The 14,139-nt window shown below is 37.9% G+C and overlaps 3 protein-coding genes across 10 annotated transcripts; all 3 read right to left on the bottom strand.

The window, feature by feature from the left end:
• Positions 1–62: 62 nt before the first annotated feature.
• On the bottom strand, positions 63–7,842 carry ATX2 (trithorax-like protein 2). Of its 4 annotated transcripts, none has more exons than NM_100464.7 (26): positions 6,895–7,812; positions 6,659–6,710; positions 6,490–6,564; positions 6,190–6,409; positions 5,778–5,904; positions 5,557–5,661; positions 5,205–5,410; positions 5,015–5,107; positions 4,828–4,925; positions 4,584–4,745; positions 4,095–4,238; positions 3,951–3,998; positions 3,709–3,826; positions 3,566–3,631; positions 3,388–3,449; positions 3,179–3,235; positions 2,980–3,048; positions 2,662–2,857; positions 2,109–2,354; positions 1,720–1,781; positions 1,560–1,637; positions 1,160–1,255; positions 967–1,070; positions 744–888; positions 591–671; positions 63–417 (listed from the first exon to the last, which is right to left on the bottom strand). In NM_100464.7, exons 1-24 carry the CDS (start codon positions 7,518–7,520, stop codon positions 747–749), a joined length of 3,252 nt encoding a protein of 1,083 aa, NP_172074.6. In that variant the 5' UTR covers positions 7,521–7,812; the 3' UTR covers positions 63–417; positions 591–671; positions 744–746. The 4 variants fall into 4 exon arrangements, with proteins under 4 accessions (NP_172074.6, NP_001077464.4, NP_001321564.1 ...); NM_001083995.4 differs by having other exon boundaries at positions 155–417; positions 591–663; positions 6,895–7,728; NM_001331588.1 differs by having other exon boundaries at positions 155–671; positions 6,895–7,842.
• Positions 7,843–7,935: 93 nt separating this feature from the next.
• SPPL5 (SIGNAL PEPTIDE PEPTIDASE-LIKE 5) lies at positions 7,936–12,494 on the bottom strand. 4 transcript variants are annotated; one of them, NM_100463.3, is made up of 13 exons: positions 12,059–12,494; positions 11,452–11,610; positions 11,233–11,344; positions 10,997–11,116; positions 10,700–10,857; positions 10,266–10,445; positions 10,007–10,041; positions 9,742–9,898; positions 9,416–9,469; positions 9,242–9,334; positions 8,732–8,874; positions 8,425–8,579; positions 7,936–8,311 (listed from the first exon to the last, which is right to left on the bottom strand). In NM_100463.3, the coding sequence occupies exons 1-13, from the start codon at positions 12,194–12,196 to the stop codon at positions 8,205–8,207; spliced, it is 1,611 nt and encodes a 536-aa protein (NP_172073.2). In that variant the 5' UTR covers positions 12,197–12,494; the 3' UTR covers positions 7,936–8,204. The 4 variants fall into 4 exon arrangements, with proteins under 4 accessions (NP_172073.2, NP_001323184.1, NP_001323185.1 ...); NM_001331585.1 differs by having other exon boundaries at positions 7,947–8,311; positions 8,732–9,334; positions 12,059–12,431; NM_001123763.1 differs by having other exon boundaries at positions 7,982–8,579; positions 12,059–12,290.
• RABA5E (Rab GTPase-like A5A protein) lies at positions 12,446–13,713 on the bottom strand (the record flags this gene model as incomplete). 2 transcript variants are annotated; one of them, NM_100462.5, is made up of 2 exons in its annotated part: positions 12,446–12,944; positions 13,196–13,713. In NM_100462.5, 2 exons carry the CDS (start codon positions 13,665–13,667, stop codon positions 12,622–12,624), a joined length of 795 nt encoding a protein of 264 aa, NP_563750.3. The 2 variants fall into 2 exon arrangements, with proteins under 2 accessions (NP_563750.3, NP_001318930.1); NM_001331584.1 differs by having other exon boundaries at positions 12,622–12,944; positions 13,196–13,529.
• Between the last annotated feature and the right edge of the window lie 426 nt (positions 13,714–14,139).

The following is a 14,139-nucleotide window of genomic DNA, read 5'->3' as shown; positions in this document are numbered from 1 at the left end:
CTCAACAACATCATCCTCTGTTAAATCTCTAATCACATTCTGATATCAAATGTTTGGTAGCATGATGATATGGATATTAGTGGAACCATCGTGTATAAAGAACCTGATCAATAAGTGAAACAGTAGATTAAGGCTCATTTGAGTCTGGAGAAATAAGAGAATTCTGCTTTTTTCATTTACCCAAAGATTGTAATGTGCCTCTTGTTACAAAAAGCTTTACTGAGTAAGAAATAATTAGTATCTGTACAAGAAATGGATTGTTACAAAACCTTGGAATAGAATGAACGATCTCAAGTCAGGGTATTGAGAGTAACAGTATGTGTTCAGGGAGATTAATCTGCATCTGTAGAGGGGAAAGTTAGCCAGAACCATGAGAATTCGCAAATGTGTGATGTCCTCACAAATATCTCGTGCAGACTGTAGAAATGGCAGATGTGAAGATCAAGTAAGCACATGCAAGTCGAAACAGATGGTTAGGAGCTTCCATTCAATGGTAAACAGCAGGATTTTGCAAGTAAATTAGACAACTTGCATTGAGATAAAAGTTTTATTTTGTGACTAATGAATCCTATTTGCAATGCATTCCTCACCATGAAATAACGCCGTTAGCGAAGATATCAAGACAGGTTAAAGAAGTCATCTTCTTCAATGGAGATAAGACATCTACTAACCTGGAAACTAGCTTTCAGTAGCTGCAAAGAACAAACTCTTCCCAAATTAACATATTAACAAATATAGCTTACCTCTCAGGACTCTGTCCACTCTTTTAACTCACAGCGAGAAGCATGAATATTTGCCTGTCGTTCTTCGGCTTCTGTGTCATTAACAACACCCCGGCATCTTGGGAAACCACAGTAACATGCAAGGCGCTCATCAATTGAAAAGAACCTGCAAATTTATAGATAAAGAATCAGGTAATAATGGAATTTCAAAGTCACCCGAGAACTAAAGGGCACGAAGATAAACCTATAATCATAGGTCAGCTCCTCCCATTTTGCGACATCTCTCTTTGCAAATATGATAATATGCTCATCACCATTAACACTGATGACTCTTGAATAGCAATTTGGCTGTACAGAAGCATATCCATAAGTAATGTGATGATATTGCAGATACTAAGTAAATTAAATAACAAATCGTCAAAACTGCTTGACCATACCTCACATGAATGATTGATAAGGTGAGCAATGCTTCCTGTCCTTGTTGCGTCTATGACCCGCTCATTATCAATTCTAAACATATAGGTCCCGGCACCCTATATCATAAAGGAGTGGTAAATTGATAACTAACTACTCAGTACTCATAACCAAAAATATCAGATTCTAAAAATAAGAGAGTGAAAGTTAGGAAGATGTGTATACTAACAACACAGAGTGGTAAAGGGAATGCTAAGAGAATGTTCAGGGCTCGAGCCAGAGAAATCATTCAATAAAATACATCAAAGTAAAGTGATATATCGGTCTAGATGAGAAAAGCCACAGATCAATGTGCTGATAATTAGGTCCAATATTGTTCAGAATTTTCTAAGAAGTATAAAATGTACAAAGTCAGATACGTACCACCATTGAGTTGTATATAAGATGCTCTCTCTTGTCAGCTATTGGTGGCCTAACAAGTTCACCAGTGTACTCAATCACCTGCACCCACCCAATTCACAACATTGTCAGTCATGACGTTATACTAAGCAAGAATGGACAGTAAAATATAAGAATGCCTTACCATATCTCCGGCTCTGTGCGGAAGCTTTGCAAAGATCCCAAAACCATGAATTCCCGATTTCCCTGTAGAAGAAAGTAAATCATTTAAAGGAAAACAAAAAAGGTTCAGATAAAATTAGTTATTAGTTATGATAGAGATGTTAGGTTTTATGGGAAACGTTTCCCGTCTAATCCTAAATAAGTAAAAATGATCACTATATCCAGAGACCCATCACAGTAATGCACCATACATCCCAAGAATTCAAGTAGAAAAAAAAGTCCCACCAATTTTATCTTCTTACAGAAATTTTTGATCCTCAAAAACCCCCCAAAGGCATGAAAAACCGAGGCATCATAGCAGCAACTTTGACAAGTTGTAGCATATTTTACGATTTCTGAATAAACGCTTACCGAATGCTAATCTCTTCCTGTAGGTTTCCTTCATGAATGTATATTTCTCGGCCATAGATAGAATATTGCTCGGAGTAGTTATTTGGGACATCTTTGATCCATAAATGCGTTCGTAGGTTGAAAATTCATGTCGAGAGTATCCGCCAACAATATACGGTTGATTCTCAACAAATAATCGCTTTGAAGAAGCACCAGCAAGAGCTTCAGGTTCCTTTCGTCCTCTTCTTCCAAGATAATTATATGGCTCTACCAGAAACCGAGGGAAAATACGTTAATAATCCTGCAAGATAAAGCTATAAACTGACCTATACAGTGCCATCTTTTATGAATTTTAGATGTGAACATGAATACAAGCAAACACAATGTGAGAATACATGAGATTAGATCTCTGAGAATAAAATATAAAAGAACGTAACATCATTAAAGCTGAACAAAAGACACACATTGCCACATGTGAGGTAAGAGAATTTTGAGCAAAACAATTCCATCCCACATAAGTGCAGTAAATCTACACTTTTATTTGTAGCAAGTATTGATCAATGCAACTGCATACCAGTGCGAGCACAGCCAGATGGATTAGGAGGTGGGAGATACTCGGCAATATTGTGAGCAGGTTTGATCATGTACTCTGTTTCTAGGTGGTAATTTGACGTTTGTCGATGCCTCTTGCAAAATGAAAGCAGGCGGATGCACTGATCTGCTTCATCGTCATCCATTGATAGAAGAAAAAGCCTATCCTCATCTGCAAGCTACAATGACATTACAAGAATGCTATCATAGTTAGAACCAGCTCTTTTGTTAAATCTGTGTTTTCAGTAAACGTATATAATAAACGCAGAACCTTATGATCCCCTGTAGGATATGAAAGTACCTCAACACAGAGACCAGCAGCTCGTGCACATAGCGGATGATATGCCACTCGACAAGTATTATTTGAACACTGAAAATCGGCATCATTGTTCTAGTTAAATACTTATCAGTGACTAATATTTATGTAAGATTTCAAATATTGTCATGTGTAAATGGTACACAATGATTCAGCTTTTTCTTGCCATCAAAATAATTCTTACTTGGATACAAGCTCCATAAGATACACCACAGATGCTGCACAATAGTTTCCAACGATCCTGTTTTGAAGTGTGAAGAAAAAAAGACAACTATTCAAGCATCACATGGCTACTGAAAATTAGACTATGCTCCGCTTCTCTAGTTGAAAAGGTAACTAACTCCATTTAAGACAATTGATGTAAGGGAAACTGAAAAAGAATAGAGCTCAAACCTTACTGACTTTCTTAACCCCATCGATCGGTTCCATCTTCTTGACATCCAATAAGCATGTTTCTGGATAATATCACAATCATTGCTCATACAACTTGGATAATAAAGGTAAAGCGTCCAAAATCCTTAGTAGAAAGCAGAAACATGCAGAGTAACAAATCAAATGGTGAAGATTATACCTGGGATCCATATGGCACAAGCCAGATGAGCCCAGCGCCCATCAGTTGTCGGCTTCATAGCGCCCCCTGGAAGATATTTTGTTGGCTATTAATAAAGAATATAGAGACTCCGTAGTCCATACCGAAAGGGTTGGGTTAATCACCTACTACAGGACAAAGACAACATCGAGGAGGAATATCAAGAGCGACAGGACGACATAAGTTGCATAACCACAGAATGCCATTATGGGGTTCCAGCTGGCCATAGCATCTAGTATGGACCTAGTCCAGGATCAAAAAAATATTTGAACTGAACATCACCTAGGAAAAGAAAGGATGCCAGCCACTATAGAGTATAGATCTTAAAGGATATATCATAGTATGAACAACTCAGAGAAAGTAATACCATCATTCTACATTTATCACATTGCAGGAACAAATTGTTCTCATATTCCTGCAGACACGAAAATCTAAATCAGAATTAACATATTAAAGATACAAGATTAGATTTGCATACAAAACGTTCTATCAAGAAAGAAGCACTGTTAACCTCATCCATGTGGCAGACATTGCACTTATCAAGATCTTTCCACTCCACCCGTACAGGTCGGTAACCAGTAGGATGATCTTGATACTTTCCCGAACTATATTTGCGCTGAGAAACCTTGGAAGGTGGTCTGGATTGTAATAGCCCCTGCATGGCAGGTCAAGACTTATAATAGGCACAACATATATAAAATGCAGACCAGGACACATTCTTAGTTTCTATAAGAGTTAGAATTTCTCCGACAAAGAGATAAGGAGAAAGATTTAATGCCTAGAGCTTGATTATATTAAACTTCCACGCCAAACATAAAAGATGCCTAATTATGCGTTTTAACTTCAAAGCAGAAGGGTAGAGCACTGCAAAGTTTTCAGGGTCCCGAAATTAGTACAACGGAGAACCTAACCAAAAACTCCTGAGAGTTCAGTGAATGAAGGAGTAAAAGGAGACAAAACTAAAACCACCACATATAATTTCAGATTCAAGAAGACAAACCTGAATAAGTTTATCGACTTCTGGGTTGGAGAAGCCAAACATATCTGTACCAGATTCATGAAGTCCTTCACCCAAAACATCAGGATTATCAGAAGCAATCTGAATCTTTTTTATCCTATTATATATTTTATTCCAGCAGGCAGATGGAGTGTCCCCTTTGAACTGTCCAAAAATCAAGTATCAATTTTACACATGGCTATAACAAACTTTCTATCCACACAAGCTTTCCACCTAGAAACCTAACCTGCTCACCGCTATTGGTCGTCACTCTGAAAACAGGGCGAGTCTTTGACTCGGCATCTCTAAGCACTTCCATCTTGTACATGGCAGATGCATTAGGATCTGCTTAAAGTCAAAGCAAGAAATCGCGCATATATGAGACAAAACTGCCTGATTAATATAGAAAGCACAAAAACTGGTAAATAATTTACCTTTTAGTGATATGAATTTTCTTGTAGCTGTATACCCTTCAGGCCAAGTATGCTTACTATCCTTGAAAAATTCTGAGTCTGTCACGATCCTTCCTGGCAGACAAAGACAAGTGATATACGCCTATCCATAATGAGCAGAGTCCATTCCAACTAAGGATGATCCAACATACTAATTAGTTTCAAACATTACCAAGATTAATTATTTGCAGATCGCCTATTCTATGCAAGCAATCTCCAAGTTCTGTTGGCCGCAACCAGACTTCTCCATCTTTTGTGTAATCATCACCCGAGTTTGAGCTGTCCTCTTCTCCACTATTAATCCTTTCCGAACAATCAGTATCAGCAACTTTCTGAAGTTGATCCATCCTTCCTGGAAGCTTATATTCTTTTAGGTACCTGGATGAGGTAAGTTACAGCAATTTAACACAGGAATTATGTTTTTGTTCAGATTAAGATAAGGAAATGGTCTGTTTGTTAACAACTTCACTATATTAGGAAATAAAAAAAAAGTAGAATGTCAGTGAAAAGCAAGAGAAACTTGCATTTTTGCCTCCTCCATGGCCTCTTCAAACCGAGGTTGCTTGCACTTCAGGGGGGACCGTGAGAGAAGCCCTTTTAGAAATGAGACCGCTTGTTTGACTTGTATTCTATATGACCAAAGGAAATATAGTCAATTCCACTTCGAAATTATGATTTGTAACATTAATTTCAACAGTTCGGTAGTATAACTAGATCTCTACAGACTTTAAGAAGATCTGCTCACCTAGCAAAATCATGGGTGCCAAAAAACTGTACGAGGACTGATCTTCCTCCAGAGATCTTGTTGTTTAGACCTTTCCGCTTTACAATAACAGACTCATCCACGATAATTGCTGGCCACATAGCATGACCTGTCCGAAAAAGTTTAACACACAGCAGTATGGTTTTCAAGATGCATAATTAGTTTTCTTCAGAAAATTATTCGGCTAGGCAATAGATGCTTACTAAGCACCACGAAATTCTACAGCAGATTCCAGTAATTAGGTATTAAAGAGAAAGAAGGTGACTAATATACTTCCTAACAGCATCATGTTTCTTACACCATAAAGGTAGGTTATATGCCTAAATATTTTCAACAAAAGCTAAGAAAATACGTGTACAAGAATACAGAAATCGGTTCGGTTTAAAGCATTCACCAGTTAGTTTGGCCCATATGATGTCTCTAGGCTCAAAATCTTGGCACTCCTCAAAAGAAGCAGCCAATATAACCAGTTCATCATAATCTTGACCATCAACGACCACATCATTAGTACCAAACTTCATGTTTAGCAACTCCATGTCGTCACGAGAAATTAAAAACTTGATCTTTTCACGACGAAGAGCTAATTCCTCTCCATCTCCATCTCCATATTTAACCTGTAGTAAATTTTACTAACAGTCACCAAAAAACCAAAATTAAAGACATGTGACAGATACACTAGACAGAAATAACTTACAATGTGATGCTTTGTCTCTACATTATATCCGACGATAGAACCAGGATACCAAACAGCATCCAATGGCCAAAAAACCTAACAATTAGACAACAATCAACAGTTAACAAGCCCATCTCATAAACAGAGAATGAAATAGCTAAAGAAAACAACTCTATAGCTCAAAGCCTACCTTGCATTGCAGCCCAATGAAATGTTTAGGATCGACTCCATCATAACTCAACCTGCCATGCCAAAACTCGTCCATCATACAAGAGAAAACTAACAAATAGCGTGCCAGTTATCACCAAAACGTCTATATTGTGAACGCCATAACTAACAAGTGCAACACAACAGGGCATATACATTTCAACCAAATAACTTATATCTAAGATCACAGAGCAGAATTAATGGTTGGTGAATCCTAACCTGACCCATTTCTTAGCTGTAGCAGAAGCTGTAACTACCTTCTCCTGATTCTTGACAGTATTCCTCTTACTCCGGGAAGATCCATCTTGTTTATTTCCGCTACACACAGCTTTAATTCGACATCCCCGTAAAGGCGGGGTAGCAGAGACGCTTAAAGTAGTCGAATCCACGCCCAGTTTCATGAGCTCGCCATTACCAATCCTCCTTTTCTTCTGCTTCTTCTTCTTATTCTCCTCCTCCTTCTCATCATCAAGCTCCGCACTTTCAATTTTCACAATCCGATCATCTCTCTCCACTCCCTCATTCTGAAGTATTGCTAACTCAAGGAAAGACTCCCTCCGCCGCCGCCTCCTCCTCTTACGGCGACAATAGACGTGAACAATCTCCGGTCGCCGATGAGGCTGCAACTCAAAACTATCGCTCATTGGGAGCTTGAGGGCATTGACCTTCTTGTGGGAACCAGCGGCGGTCTTGCAACACAATGAAGACGAGGAAGAGGAAACGGAGTAAACGCTCTCAAGAGAGGCGTAACGAACAGGATTATCAGCAGCGTGGTCGTGGAGTTCGGTTTTGATTTGGGTATCTTCTCCTTCTTCTTCTTTTGGGACACACGACATTGAAATCATTCAAAGGAAGAGAGTAAGAAAGTTGTTGGGTTAATTGAAATTGAAATTGTTAGGTTTTGAAGGATGTCGAGAATTAGGGTTTTAGAGAAAGAGGGATGGTTTTGAGAGAAGAGCTGCTCTTCCTCCAAAAATATCCGTTTACCCGCCGGCTAAAATTAACCAGTAGAGAGTTCTTCTTCTTCTTTCTTCTTCCAGATCTGCTCTTCCCAAACTTTTTAATAACCTCTGTTTATGTGTAAACAAGACACGACGCCGTTTTGCCTGAAGATTCTCTTTTAATCGAATCTGTCTCTTGTTGTCTTAATGATAAGTGTCAGTTCCAGTTCCTAAAAATTATAGTTTGATCCAAATTCTTTCGGTTTATCTATATATGAACTTGGAAACTTTTCAAATCCTTATTAAAGCTGGTTTTATATTTTTTTGAGGGGAAAAAAAAATTCAAATTCGTATTTGTACAGTATACAAAAACTTGTTCATTTCAGAATCAGAAGTTGTTGATTGTGTGTATGTATACATATACATTACATTATATACGTTTTGGTGGGCTCGAGACTACATGTGTATGCACAAAAGTGTATATTTCTTATAATTTTTTATGTGCAAAAGAAAAATTGTTTCTTTTTTGATGTTTCTTCTTCTTGTTCTTCAGTCTCCAGAGTTTTGAGTTATGTATGTTGAAGCAATTTATGCTTCTGGAGATGGATTTACGTCTGCAGCTGAAGGCTGTTGAGTCCCGTAGTTCCACAAGTCTCTGAGTTCTTTCCTCACCAACCCTAGAATGACCGTGATTCCTGCAAGCCGCTCAATATGTAAGAAATCTTGCATTTGGTTGGGTTTCAATGGAATGCATATATAGGGGACTAATCATCAAAATTCAGAGTTTTTCATGAGATGAACAAGATACCGAGCGTGCAAGGGACAAGATATAGCAATGCAGGTTGACCGTGTCCATTCATAACATACAATCCCAAGTATGTTAAGAAGAGGCCAAGTCCGTAGCCAAACATCAACCACGGAAAATATCCATTCGAGACCCCCTTGTTATTTTCCTTGTCAAATCTGAGACGTAAAAGAGTTAAAAAGCGGTCAAAAAACATATTGAGATGGGGCATATTGAATACGGACAGCGTTTGTAACAGATGATGTGTTCACAATTGGTGTCGTGAACCATAATCGTTATTGAGCCAATGCATCATGCATAAGAGGGTTACCTGAAAATAAAGCATATGAGAAGGCCCGGGAAAAGAATGTCTCCAAAACCGATCATGTTGTAACCACCCCATGGATCAGAAAGCCGTGGAATTCTCAAAAGCATGGGAATAGATTCTCCAGTGTCTTTGCTCCCACGTGCAACCTATGCCATAAATTTACACAAACAGAAGAATATAGTAATCAACTAGAACGTGATTGAGGTTAGTTAACCTATCATCGACCTTCTTCGTTCTCGCTATGTGCAAACATTTTATACAACAAGTGAACTCAAACTCAATCTTTGGGGTTTTGAGCAATTATCCGACACAAATCATGCTCCGGAGTAAAAGTAAAACACACTAATGGTAAACATGCTCTGGTTTGATGAGGCTTAAGTTTATAAGAATCATATGATTTGATGGATTTTTGAAGAAACAACACTAAATATTCTTCTCCTTGCAGAAACAGAATTAAATATTAAGGTGTAAGACACACAATTTGTTAAATGAAGGAAAATAACGAAAACTCACCGCAATCATTACACTTTGCTTGAAGATTAGTGGTGATATGAATACCCAAAAGATGTCATAGAAAAATGCACAACAGAGAAGAATGGTAGCAACCTAAGTGTGAGACACCCATTAGAACACATACAAAGGGATCACAAAAGAATTTTAGTAGGAAAATACATACAGAAAATTTACCCTGATATTAGGTAGCCGAGCTACTTGCAAGACATTAATCATCATGCAAATACCCTGTCACATGACACGTCAACCTTAGAAAGCCAACTAAGGACAATTTTGAACCAAAAGCATCCTAAGCTAAGTCCTACAGAAGTCAACCGATAAATGTCGAAAACAAAACAGAACCTTGAGTTGGATTTGAGCAAGAAGTGAAAGTAAATGTTGAGTGCGTCAAGCCAGAAGTTGTGTTTAGACATACGGAAAAAAATCAAAGAAGAACCAAAATGCATAGGGATAATTTGGCTTTAGACAACTGTAAAATTACCAGGCTAAAATGGACTTACAAAAATATCTTGCCCGGCCCATGCGTGCGAAGTTTTGCGATTCATAAACCAGAGGATAGCAACCACAAAGCAGAATAACAGAACCACGAGTGAGAGAATCGAGGTATTCCCAAGCAGAGGTAGTTTTAAATTCTTCTGGCCACATTTACTGCATCTCCTGCAGAAATATAAACATGAATAAAGAGAAAACATCACATGATGCTTTTAACTAGCTGGAATAGAGCTCTTTCACGGTTCAAAAACTTAATTGGGTTTCTGAGAGTACCTTGTTATGAGTGTAACGTTAATATTATGCATTCCCTGAGATAGAAAATAAATTAATAATTGTGATATTGACATAATAATGCTTAGCTTAGCAGGCCTCTGTTTCATTTCACATAAAGAGTTCATCATGTTATGTATTTTTACAAGGGAAGGAAACAATGCTAAAGAAAGTTTACTATCAACCTGTTACCAAACATTGATCATAGTTCTAGCTATTGAACCATGAAACTAAGGATATGCTCAAGATTAGCTAACATTACCTGCATACCACCAATGACGAAAAATATGGTCAGGATCAAGATAAACCACGATGACATGAAGAAGAAGAGCAAAACGAGGAATGTGGACGCTGATATGACAAAGATAACAGCACCCATAGCACTAATATCAAGAGTTTCCTCTTCAGCACCACCTTTGGTAGCGTCAACATTCGAAGATTTCTGCCAAAATTTTCAGAAAATATAAAAAGAACAAGAATTAGTGTATAACTTAGACAAGTGTATCAATAGAAGAGGCAGATATATTAGAGACAGAACGAGCTAATTAGATTATTTTATCTTCTTGTCAGTTGTAAGAAAATTATATTTGGTTGATTTCTTGTATGCTCAGATGTTAAAGTGAAGTTTATTTTCAGTAGAACTCAGTTCCAAAAACAAGGTTTCAGTAGAAGCCCCAAAAGCAGAGTATAATAAACCTTGGGTGATAATTCATCGTACTGCTCATCATTCTTCTTCGGACTGGTAACATGTGACCAAACAGAAGCAACAAAAACTGTTCCAACAGACATTAGCCAGAGGAAGACCACTGCATAATCCACAATTGGGCTCTTTGGAGCATACAATAAAAGCTCCACTGCATCAAAAAAAAAAAACTCAGAGGAAACAATATAGACATCAAAAGAACGGTAACAAAAGAAACAGATAGACCATAATAGAAAATTGGGCTCTCTGGATCATATATGCGTCACAGATATAAAAGGCTTAGACCTTACCTTTCTTATTTTGCATAATGGATTTCTTCAGGGCATCTCCAGATGACGTTGTAATCATCAAAATAGGTATAGAAACATTTAAGGAGGTATCTTTCTCACCACAAACCATCTCATCAAGCTCTTAAAAAAAGCAAAGATAGAGAAACAGTTGTCAGAGGCTCATCGAAACAAAGAACCGCAAAACAAGATGTATCAACATGGAAAAACAGTTGAGGTATTAAACACAAAATCTCAACCTTCTTTGTCGTTAATTAACACCAAAGCTGCAGCTCCTCCTGCCTGTGCAACTTGAGCCTTAACTGTGAAAGCACACTCGCCACGTACAGATAACGCTATAGACCAAGATAGCTGCAAAAGGAAAACATCACAACAACAAAAAAACTCATCTTCACAACAGTGGTATTTGAGTCCTAGCTAGGACTGTACGATATAAGATGGAAAAGAAAAAGGAAGACCTTTGAAGTTAAATTGGAGCAACTGTCCAAAGGAGTGGTAAGAGCAACCGGAAGTTTAACAGCTTTGTCTTTATCAGACGGGAGCATGGTGCCAAACTGTGCAGTCATGGCGGTAAAAGTCTCACCGTTTTCTCCGTTGACCCAATTCTCAACTTTGACCTGGACAATGTTCAATAATCAGTAGTTGCATGAGCGATCTGATAATGTAGAGAAGTTTTGTTGTACATGAATCTATTTATAGACAACTGGTAATAAACAGAAACAGAGAAACCTCAATATTGATCACATAGATATTGTGGGGAAAAGGAACAATGCTTTATATCATATCAATCAATTTTTATCAAAATCAATGAACAAACTACCCCATCCTCATCATCAATCGATTTCAATAACGGATTTAACCTAAACCTATTGAAATTTAACAAAAGCTGCATTTGTGGTTGAATGCAATTCCAATGAAGATTCAAATCAATCAATGAGATATATACGTAGGGTCCGTTAGACAAAGGCAAAAACGATTCCGGTTTAACCAAATCTTCGCACGAAATTAAAAAGTGAAATTCCATAAAATTAATGATTAGGAACTCGAATTGGGGAAACCTGTTACCATTTGAAATTCATTGGAGCAACCAGGAATTTTGGGAGCGGTAACATCTTTCGTGTCAGCTCCGACGCACAGCAGACCTATCAGATAGAGAGCCGCCGCCGCCGCGAGAAGGCGGCAAGTAAACGGAGGTAAAGACATCGCCACCGTGAGAATTAGATAGAGAGAAGAAAATTTGAAGAATTGTGGGACAAACAAAAAAAGGGAAAGAAAAGATTATTCTTGGTTCATGTTCGTTGTTACAAAAGCAGAGAAAACTCGGTGAAAAGCCATCTCTTTTTTTCTTCCCCTATTTGGATTTATTTTCCCTCGCTTTTCCCAAATAATGACAAAAATCACAAAACCAACCAATCAAATTTAGTTTCTTTAAAATAGGAAATAACCCAAGTAGAATGAATAGATCTTTTGAATGTTTGCCAAAATTATAAAAGGAAAATTAATGTGACCAAATAAATTACAGTTCATGAATTTCTTTTCTTCCATGAGTCAAAGAAAAAAACAAAAATTTATATAATAAAGTTACAGTTGTGAGAAATAAAAAAGGATTATTTTGGTGTGGTATATCATCAAGTGGAAGAACAACAAGAGAAACCAGAGCTTTGTTTGGAGGCAGAGTTATCATCCTTAACAAGACTTACCCGATTCACGGTGAGTTCGTCTTTATAAGTATCTGAGTTGAGTTGCTTACGGCTCACGTTATTGTAGATATCAAGTATCACCATCTCGAAAGCTGTTTTAACATTAGTCGAATCAAGAGCCGATGTTTCCACAAAGAAGAGTCCTTCCTCTTCGGCTAGAGCCTTTCCTTCCTCCACGCTCACTGCTCTTATGTTTTCTAGATCACACTTGTTCCCCACCAGCATTCTCGCCACCGTCGTATCCGAATGGACTGAAACAACCAAGAAAAGAGCAAATGAATCAATTTTAGATCTCAGACCAATCTAAAGATGTTCATTATGAGATACTTTCCTAAGCGGTTCTTGAATAATCCTCTGTTATGTTCTAGCTAGGTCACAAATTCTATAATCTACCAAAACTAGATTCAAAATTTCCCAATTCTAAGTCAATCCGTACGACCTAATTAGATCATGAGGATCCCCTAAATCGATAGTCAATCGCATAATTCACATCGAGACTTACTCTTAAGCTCATCGAGCCAACGTCCAACGCTTTCGAAAGTGGTGCGGCGGGTAATGTCGTAAACGACGAGGGCACCGACAGCGCCACGGTAATAAGCGGAAGTGACGGCACGGAAACGCTCCTGACCAGCAGTGTCCCAAATCTGAGCCTTGACCTCTTTACCTTCAATCTCCATGCTCTGCGTCTGAAACTCGACTCCGATCGTCGCCTTGGAGTTAGCGCTGAACTCGTTACGTGCGTAACGAGATAGAAGATTAGATTTACCGACGGCAGAGTCGCCGATAACAACAATCTTGAAGAGATACTCCTCTCTTCCTTCGTCGTCCGAAGACATCGCTCGCTTCACCGTCTTCTTCTTCTTCCCTAGGTTTCTAGAGAGAGAAGTAGGACTGGTTTGGAGAGAGAGAGAGAGGGAAAGAGGAGGAGACGGAAGACGGTGCAACAAGCTGGCACAAGAGGACATACTGCGCATTAAGTGCACCTTCTTTAATGTCGTTACCTTTTTCTTTTTCTATATTTTCCTCCAAATTATCAGTTTTAATTTACGACTTTTCCCTGATTTGTGTTTTTGGTTAGTTATTTTAAAATCCACCACGTTGGTGGACTTCTTGGTAACGTAGGAGGGAGTTATATTTTTTTAACTTACAAAACCAAAGTGTATGTATAACTAAAGAAATTTCATCTCTAATAAAGAATAAATCTTTCTCTGTAACGTGCATACACGCTAGTTTTGTTAATAATAGGAAAGTTAATGCTACTAATAGTATTCCGGTTCATACATTTTATGCCAATTTTCATATCAACCTATATCTATTTGCATGTTTCTAACTACTACTAAATATATCATAATTCATTATATGATCAACGAGATTCACTTTGGTCTTTGGTACGTGAATTCTGCTTATTAATGTTTTCATTGGTTCAAGTAACTTTGGTATTTGGTC

The sequence above is a fragment of the Arabidopsis thaliana genome (genome assembly GCF_000001735.4).
Source record: "Arabidopsis thaliana chromosome 1 sequence".
NCBI classification, from domain to species: domain Eukaryota; kingdom Viridiplantae; phylum Streptophyta; class Magnoliopsida; order Brassicales; family Brassicaceae; genus Arabidopsis; species Arabidopsis thaliana.
The sequence above is the reverse complement of the archived record's forward strand: the minus strand, read 5'-3'. Positions and strand labels throughout refer to the sequence as shown.

Coding starts and splice junctions, on each gene's coding strand:
- SPPL5 (NM_100463.3), bottom strand. CDS start 12,196: ATGTCTTTACCTCCGTTTACTTGCCGCCTTCTCGCGGCGGCGGCGGCT. Junction 11,117..11,232: donor GTTAATTAACGACAAAGAAG/GTTGAGATTTTG, acceptor GCTTTTTTTAAG/AGCTTGATGAGATGGTTTGT. Junction 9,335..9,415: donor CTCGGCTACCTAATATCAGG/GTAAATTTTCTG, acceptor TCTCACACTTAG/GTTGCTACCATTCTTCTCTG.
- ATX2 (NM_001331587.1), bottom strand. CDS start 7,520: ATGATTTCAATGTCGTGTGTCCCAAAAGAAGAAGAAGGAGAAGATACC. Junction 3,999..4,094: donor ATGTCTGCCACATGGATGAG/GTTAACAGTGCT, acceptor TCGTGTCTGCAG/GAATATGAGAACAATTTGTT. Junction 1,071..1,159: donor TTATCAATCATTCATGTGAG/GTATGGTCAAGC, acceptor GCTTCTGTACAG/CCAAATTGCTATTCAAGAGT.